Consider the following 8009-nt stretch of genomic DNA (forward strand, 5'->3'; position numbering starts at 1 on the left):
TTAAAACCAGACACAGGATATGATCATTTATTAATCGTACATGCGAAAGTAGCGTATCAATAAGAAAATGTACAGAATTCTGTGTATATTTATAATATATATATATATATATATATTTATCTATTTATAAATTACGTTTCGGATTACCGCGCGCGCACTAAGATTCAGACAGGATGTCTTCCAGTGTTTTGTCGTCATGGAGAGGTGAGTGGCCCAGCGTAGGATCGCTCTCTAGGAATTCGCGCAGCTCGGACTCGAGATCAGCCACGCCGGACGGTTCCGACGCGCTGAGTAAAGACGGTGGCGTCTGACTGCTGTGCGTCATACCGATCTGCATCTGAATCGGCGGCGGCGGCGGCTGATTCGCGCCCACGATACCGATACTCTGACTCGGCTGACCGGCCGGGCTCAGTAGACTCGCGTTCGAAATTGGCGACGGGGCCGGCAACAGGTTCGACAGCACCTGATTGTTGCCATTGTTCGGATTCGGCAGTAACGAGCTGTCGGCGACTATGGCGGGGTTGTGCGTGATCGGCTCGACCTCCATGGGCTCCGGTCCGCCCAAGGGTGCTATGCCCATCGCTCGACGCAATCCGTCGACCGGCGCGATCCCCGACGGCGGCAGTTTCTTCGCTATGTCAGTGAGATTGTCGGTGATCTTCTCGGCCAACATTACCTCTGCGTCCGGTGCTTTGGGAACGTTGGACAGGTGGGCCGGTGGCGGTGCCGACAAACGCTCGTGTTGGACCTGCTTCAGCCGTCCCAGCATCTGCGACGTGTCGTCGAGACGGCTTTGTAGAGAGGCGCGTTCCTCGCTATACTTGAGGTCTTCTTCTGAAAATGTAAACGTGTAATTAAATAACATGGAAGAGAAGCGATAAAGCGATATCTAAATTATTCAATTATAACTGATAACGTTACAAGATAAAATACTTTTTGATACACTTTTAGACAAGAGTGACGAAATTGAAGATAAATTAGCTAACATGTATTGCCTTTAGTTACTTGGAACAATGTGATAAATGGTTATTTCCATAATTACCTAAATTCTCTAAGAAGTTGATGTCGATACCGATATCCGTCAGTGTCTTGAGCTGCTCGAGATCAACCTTGACATTGTCCATCAACGGAATGTTACGATTCACGTCCTGCATAGGCTTCTCCAGTAAATGCTTGATCTTCTCCTCCTCCTCCCTCAGCCTTCGCTTTTCCTCGAGGAATTTCTTCGTCTTCCTATGATCGCCACTCGTGAGAATGTCCAGCAGATCGTCGACCATGGTCAACGTGTAATCACAGTCCTTGGCGAAGTCTAGTATAGATTCGGCATATTGCACGGCAGTCTCGTCACCGTAAGTTTGATAGACTAGGTCGGTCTCCTCCTTGGTGAGATTCGCGAACGTCGAGTCGTAGCTCGGTGCGTATGAACCAAACGCGCCATAATAGAGGGGTTTCACCGGCTTCGACATGTTCCTCCGATCCTCCCGAAATCCAGCCAAGGCTCCAGTACCGTGATTCAATTTGCCTATCAGCTGCCCCAGCGACACGGGTCTCTGATTGGTCCCGGGAATGATCCCGTCCCCGGGCACGATGATCTGCAGGCTGGTGGTGCCGTCCTTCTTCTGCCGCAGGAAGCCCATCTTCGAGTTGACCCTCTTCAGACTGAGCTTCTCCGCCGCCGCTTTCGCCGCGCCTCTAGCCTGCTTCAGTATCTCATCTGGGGTCATGTCGTCTGGTATCGCCTCGAATTTACCTAAGCTAGCCAGCCTCATCTTTCTCTGGTTCTCCTTTCTAAGCTCCTCCGCCTCCTCGTTACGTTCCTCCTGCTCGCGCTCCCGCTCTATCTGCTCCTCCGTCGCGGGAGCGTCCGGATTGTTAAGATCCTCGTTGCCCAGCTCAAATCCGAGCTCCTCCTTCGTAATATCGTTCATGTACATCAGGACCGGCCTGAGCTGCCGCAACTTCTCCGGCGTGACCATCTTCAAGCCGACGTGCAGCAGCTTCTTCGCCGCCTTGTAGTAGATGGTGTCGGGATGATTATACGTCATGGCGTTGTCGCACATGAGCTTGAAGTCGTCTACGAACTCTTGCAAATTCTGGTAGTTATTGTCGTCTATCTTTTGCTTTATGGTACTGAAGTCCATCGGATTCGTGATTATCTGCGAGTAACCGGGCGCGATGCTGTCTGTGACCGGCCAGGCGAAGAATTGCTGCGGATCCCGCTTCTCCATGGACCTCAACAGGTGCTCCAGCAGCCTCTGGAGGGGCGTGCGCTCCGCTATCTTCCTGAGGACGCACGTTCTAGGCTCGCGATGAGGCGACAGAGAACTCACGTTACTAACGCCGACCCTCACTTCGCCGCTGGACGGCGGCCTGGGCGGCAGCAGCTGGTTGGGATTGGTACAGGCTTTCTTCGGCGCAGGCTCGGCCAGGCTCTCATCGGCGTCGCCAACTGACTCCTGACTCGACTCCTCTCTCCGTCTCTTCTTATCCTTGTGATGATGCTTGTGTCGCTTGTCTTTCTTCTTCTTCTTCTTCTTGAGCTTTTTGTGCCCGACATACCGGTCGTACTCCGCGTCCCCCTGGCTGACGGAATAGTTGAGACCCAATTGTTGCTGGTATTGTTGCGACAGCATCGCGGCCTGGCTCGGCGACTCACCGCCGTGCTCGGGCGTTCCAGTACTACCTCCTACCTTCAAAATCAACTTGAGACTGGGCGGCTTGTCCGTCGTTGTGTACTGGCCCTCGGCTGAAGAAAAAGAAGAGAGCACGCCCATTAGACATCGTTCCGAGCGAAACGTTTCAAACGACTTCTCTTTAAGCAGTGTACTAAAGTTGATGCTCTAAAAGCCATACGTATGATCCGTTGTAAATGTGCCACATGCAGCAATCGGGGGGGAGATCTTGCGGAAAGATTATGCAGGACGAGAGTACGATATGGTAACACAAAAAAAAATATATATATGACGCCAGAAATGTTGCATGACACGAGGATGGCGAGAAGAGATGCAAGTCGTGGACGAATATAAAATTGTACGGGCCGGTTAGGGAGATGAGGCGGCGGATGGGGATTGTATCCACGATAATGTAAAAATGATCTTATTAACAGGACAGTGCGACCTTGTTTTCACATTCAACAAACTGGAAAGCGAGATGGAAGTAGCTCGACTTAAATCAAACAAATCGTAATATATAGAAAATAATCTCCATCGTTATATCAAATCGAATAATATCGGCGGGGATCAGGGTGAGCAATCATTAAGATTGGCCCCGCTAGGAGGCCAAGCGAAGCATGTGTGGCTCTCGGCGCCACGAATACATAACAGCCAGAGGAATTACACGATTGAAGTGCAACAGGCTAGTTTGTGCATCGCATCTGAACGTACAACACCTCACGCTGGCGGCGAGGAGAACATTTCGCTCTCTCTCTCTCTCTTGGCCGCAAGAGTCTTGTTGCACTTCAACGGATTCAAACAGACAAGAAAAAAAAACGAAAGGGGGGTTGGGGGGGAGAGACGTTCGATAATTCTCGAAGCGCAGCTAGCTTCTTGTCGTGCAACCAGTCCATGTCCGTTGTTACTCGACACTTACTTCCACGTCGCGCCTGTCGCTGCGGAACGCTCGGTTTATACTTTCGAATCCGCCTCACTTCTACTCCGACCTCACTCTCTCAGTTTGTCCGTGGTGAAAACGAAGTCAAAATTCCTGTGCATCATTAAACTATGAGTATGAGAAGGATCCCGAATGAAAATCGAGCGAAGAGCGCACTCGTTCTCGCGAGAGCCGAGGGGGCCGGCGGGTCCGTCGCCCCGAGGCGTCCCCGTCCTCTCGCTTTTCATTCGAATCCTCAATTATTTTTTTCATGATTGACATACAAGCACACAGCTCTGGCGTGGTGCGATGATGCCGCAGGAACGCGACGTTCCTGCGGGTCTATTTACGTCTAGTTAGAGAGTCCTCGAGGGGAGGCCGCTCCGCGGAGCGGGCCTCCCCGTCGGCGAGGGTAAACCCGGCACACGCAGGTGCGCCGTTAACCGACGAGGCGAACGGTCGTCGTCGGCGACGATCGACGGATCGGGCGGCGGAAAGGGAGGAGAGATCTCGTGGCGACGGGGAAATCCCGGAGCCTCCGTCGAGGAGACGCGGGACACGACCGGGAATCTCTCGACCGAGGGGGGGGGGGGGGGAAGGTCTCGGCTCTCTCGCGCTCGCGCGTCCTCACCTTCGTGCCTCTCGCGCTTGTGCTTTTTGTGCTTCTTCGAGCCCATGTCTTCCGGCCCAGGGCGCCCCGTGCGAGATAGCGGCTATCGGCGTCCCCGTGAGCTTCCGCGACGGCCTGCGTGGGTGCCGCGCTCCGCTGCGAGCACAGACAACACGGTGGCGGCCATTGATGATGTCACGTCGATAGCGCTCGGAACGCCGCGCGCGAGGCGTCATGGCGGCGCGTCGCGCGCGCGATTTGAACGCCCCGGGCCGTTCCCTCGCGCGTATACCGCCGGTGTCGCGTCGCGCGCGCGTCGTCGCTCTCGCTTCCGCGCGGAGGAGGGTGGCGTTGGCGCGTACGGGCTCCCGGACGAGACGAAAAGAGACGGCACGTTCGCGCCGACAAGATTCCCGGCGCCTCGCGTTCCATCGCGAGGAGAGCGAGAGAGAGAGAGAGAGATATATAGAGGGAGAGAGGGAGAGAGATGGAGGCGCAAGGAGACAAAGAGGGAGGATCCTGACGCGCGTTTCGTCCCGAGTCTCGCTGCGACGAGGGCGAGATTCACGCGTCCTCGCCTCCCTCGGCGACGAGGCGCGCGCGTTGCCTCGACGTCGCGCGGCCCCAGACGCCCCACGCGAAAGAGTCGAACATGGCGGCCGTGGCGCGTCCGCGTCGCGCCCGGCCGTACGCCGCTCTTCGCGGAAAACCCTCCCTAACCTAGAAGAGGCGGCTCGCGCGCCGGCGGGCGACGCCGCCGGACGCGCGGGATACTCACCCGCGCCGATCGCACGCGGCAACGTAGACGGCGGAGGGTCCCACGACGGCCGGTCGCCAGCGACTCAACCTCGCCACTCCGCGAGAGTTCGGCGACGCGATTAAAGGGACGGGCTATCAGCTGTTTCGCGCTCGAAACGCCAACGGACGGGCCGGCGGGGCAGGGGGGGGGGGAAGGGGGTCGGGGAGGCGACGGGGAGAGACGCGCCGCTCGCGTTCCTGCGGGTTCGCCCGCGACCGGCGGGAAAAATAGAAGGAGAGGAGGAGCGAGACGCGCCAAGGGAGAGGAACGACCGGCCGCTGTCTCGCGCTGTCTCGCTCTCGCTCTCTCTCGCGCGCGCGTCCCCGGACGCGACGCAGACTGATCTCTCCGCGCCCTTTCGCGTAAATCGCGAGACGACGGACGTCGCGACCGGCACGGTGGACGGTACTCGCGGGATAACGCGAGTCGGTAAAAGCTCCCAGCGAGAAATGGCTCGTCGACGAATCGTTTCTCACTGGGAAAATATTTCGGGCGAGCCCCAGCGAGAAATGGCTCGATGTTGAAACGATGTCGAATCGTACGCCGTTAAATTGATGCCGAGTCGACGTCGACATTGTCGAATTCGTTTCGACGAATCATTTCTCACTGGGGCGACCTCGTTAGCGGAGGGGAACGTCGAGGAGCCTCGACGCGAGGTAAAACGGCACCGAAATTGATCGGCGACGAAACGGTCGCGTTGAGATCCGCGACGTACGGCGCGAGGGAAGTTCGTGAACGCCTCGGGCGACGTGGAAAAAGCATTCGCCTCGTCCGCGCGGCTCACTTCGGGAGCAGCTCGATTAATCGATAATGTTCTTATGCAATGCGTGTCGCGCGTGACGCGACGGAAAGTCCGCGGCGGTTTTCCGGGGAGGGAAAAAACCCGCGGCTCCGCCCCGTTTTCTCGCGCCCCTCCTCGTCCTGGAAAAAGACTTGGCTGGGAAAGAAACCTGTCCGCGATCACGCGCGTCGATTCCGCGATAACGGCGATATCGCTCGTTGCGTAATGAAATCATCGCGTTCGTGAACTCGCCATTATGGCTGTTGTCTCGTAGAAATGTACAAAAGGGTGGGCTCGAATTTCTTCGGCTCGAAACCGAAGGCCTTTCATCACCGCGGAAAGGGAAGATTCAAGATGCAAAGAAATGACTTGCAATTAGTAATTTCAGCTAAATTGCAGTGGCCAGTTTGAATTTTGACAAAAAGCCAAGATTACATTATCGTTGGTTATTTTATTATTTGTCTCCGATAGTCAAAGTTTCACGCTACAGCGTCGGTTCAAAGAGTTTAAGCCTGACCTACAATGTACTTTTGCATTCTATTTTATTGTCAATAAATGCATTTAAAACATTTGTGCAAGTTGATACAATGTAAGTATACATTGTACGTTGTCGACAAGTTTTTGAAGCGTTTTGATTTGCTTATATAAAATAGAATGTTTCTAGATGTGAAGAGTATTTTGCAGATCAGGCTTAAGCCTAATCTATGTGCGTCTACAAACATTCTATTTTATAGCCAATAAATGCATTAAAAACATTTGTGTAAAAATATACATAAAGAAAGTTGGAGACTAAACAAAATGTTAAAGAAAAAGAAGTTAAATTTAAATATCTAATTGAGTGAAGGAAAATGAAAGAAATTCTTATTCTTCTAATAAGATACAACGGTAACTAATATTCTTTCTAAAAAGGTATATGTATAAGAGATTTTATTATTGGCGCTGTTCCGCGATGCTGATTTTCTCGCTTGGCTTTCTACTGCGAGTAGCTGTCAGTGCGGAGATCATATAATATGTATTTCGATAGAGTGTCAACGTCAGATCACGTCTTCTTCACATGAAAAAATTCTTAATGTGCGAAGAAGATCGTGAATAAATATAAATTAAAGCCAAATAGCGCGCGCAATGCTATTTCCAATAAAGTATTTAATACCAATTTATATTAAAGTAAATAATTCGATGATTTTTGCCCTAATAAATGAAGATTTGTGATTTAGTAATATACATTTGTATGCATTAACTATTGAGGCAAAATCTCTAATCCAAATAATTCGAATTTAAGTAACAACGATTTTTGTTTCGAAACATTTTCTCAATTGAACAGAATTAATCGTTGATTTAATCAATACCAATAAGTCCGCAGAATGATACGCAAAACGTAGCAACAGTCGCGGAACAAGGTAATGTAAAATATATTCAGTACAGAATTTTCAATTACGTAGGCGGGACAACGAACTCTCAACGTTCATTGTTGTTTTTCTCCCGGCGCGGTATCGTACGACGTTACGCGGGCCATTGTTTACCTGAAGGTCGCCGCTCTTATCACTCGCTCGCCGAACGTCGTGCCGGCAGGCAGCAGCGAGAGTCGCTCCGTGCGTCGTATTACTTTCGCGTTAACAATTTCCAAGACGCGATCGCGATGAATGTGCGGACAAAACGCTATTGATTCGTACGCGTTTATTATTAACAAGTAACGTTCGTCGACTAAATATTGTAACTGAAAAATGATTTGCGCGTTCAAGCCGCGGTTTTTATCAACGTAGATTTCGCGAGACGAACTCGTATAATTGTAAGATATGAATGTAAACCGTGGTAATTTGTCGCGATTACATCTCGTTTACGCACCACGCGTTTAAATTATCTGTCGATTTCGTATAATTCGTTCCATTTTCGGGAAACGAGAAAGAAATTTGTGGCGGCTTTGGCGTTCGCGCATCGCGTACGGGAGTGCCGGAAATTTCGATGATCTTCGCGAGTGAGTGTGTTGTGTGAGTGCAACAAGGAAATCTGAGAGGAGGAGGCGGCCCAGGAGGCATCGGGCAACGGCGGAGAAATCGTAAGGTGAGTGTTTTACATTTTTATATTATTTGCTACTTGTGTAAAATAAAGCATTTGTTCTCCGTTTTCGTTTTATCTATTCAAGTGATTCGAACGAGGATTCCAATAAGTGTTACAAAACGAAAGTATAAAGTTTTGTGAGTTTATATTTCAAAGGAAGACTTTTTCTTAGTATT

At 51.5% G+C, this 8009-nt stretch overlaps 1 protein-coding gene across 2 annotated transcripts; it reads right to left on the reverse strand.

Annotated features, from left to right (window-relative positions):
• On the reverse strand, positions 1-4393 carry LOC105565556 (bromodomain-containing protein 7). Of its 2 annotated transcripts, none has more exons than XM_012018849.1 (3): positions 4220-4393; positions 1043-2746; positions 1-831 (listed from the first exon to the last, which is right to left on the reverse strand). In XM_012018849.1, exons 1-3 carry the CDS (start codon positions 4263-4265, stop codon positions 158-160), a joined length of 2424 nt encoding a protein of 807 aa, XP_011874239.1. In that variant the 5' UTR covers positions 4266-4393; the 3' UTR covers positions 1-157. The 2 variants fall into 2 exon arrangements, with proteins under 2 accessions (XP_011874239.1, XP_011874238.1); XM_012018848.1 differs by having other exon boundaries at positions 1-834.
• Between the last annotated feature and the right edge of the window lie 3616 nt (positions 4394-8009).

This window comes from Vollenhovia emeryi, unplaced genomic scaffold, assembly GCF_000949405.1.
Source record: "Vollenhovia emeryi isolate VEMERY1.0 unplaced genomic scaffold, V.emery_V1.0 DF939151.1, whole genome shotgun sequence".
Taxonomy (NCBI): Eukaryota; Metazoa; Arthropoda; class Insecta; order Hymenoptera; family Formicidae; genus Vollenhovia; species Vollenhovia emeryi.

Coding starts and splice junctions, on each gene's coding strand:
- LOC105565556 (XM_012018848.1), bottom strand. CDS start 4,265: ATGGGCTCGAAGAAGCACAAAAAGCACAAGCGCGAGAGGCACGAAG. Junction 2,747..4,219: donor CAAGCGCGAGAGGCACGAAG/GTGAGGACGCGC, acceptor CTTTTTCTTCAG/CCGAGGGCCAGTACACAACG. Junction 835..1,042: donor CAACTTCTTAGAGAATTTAG/GTAATTATGGAA, acceptor TTACATTTTCAG/AAGAAGACCTCAAGTATAGC.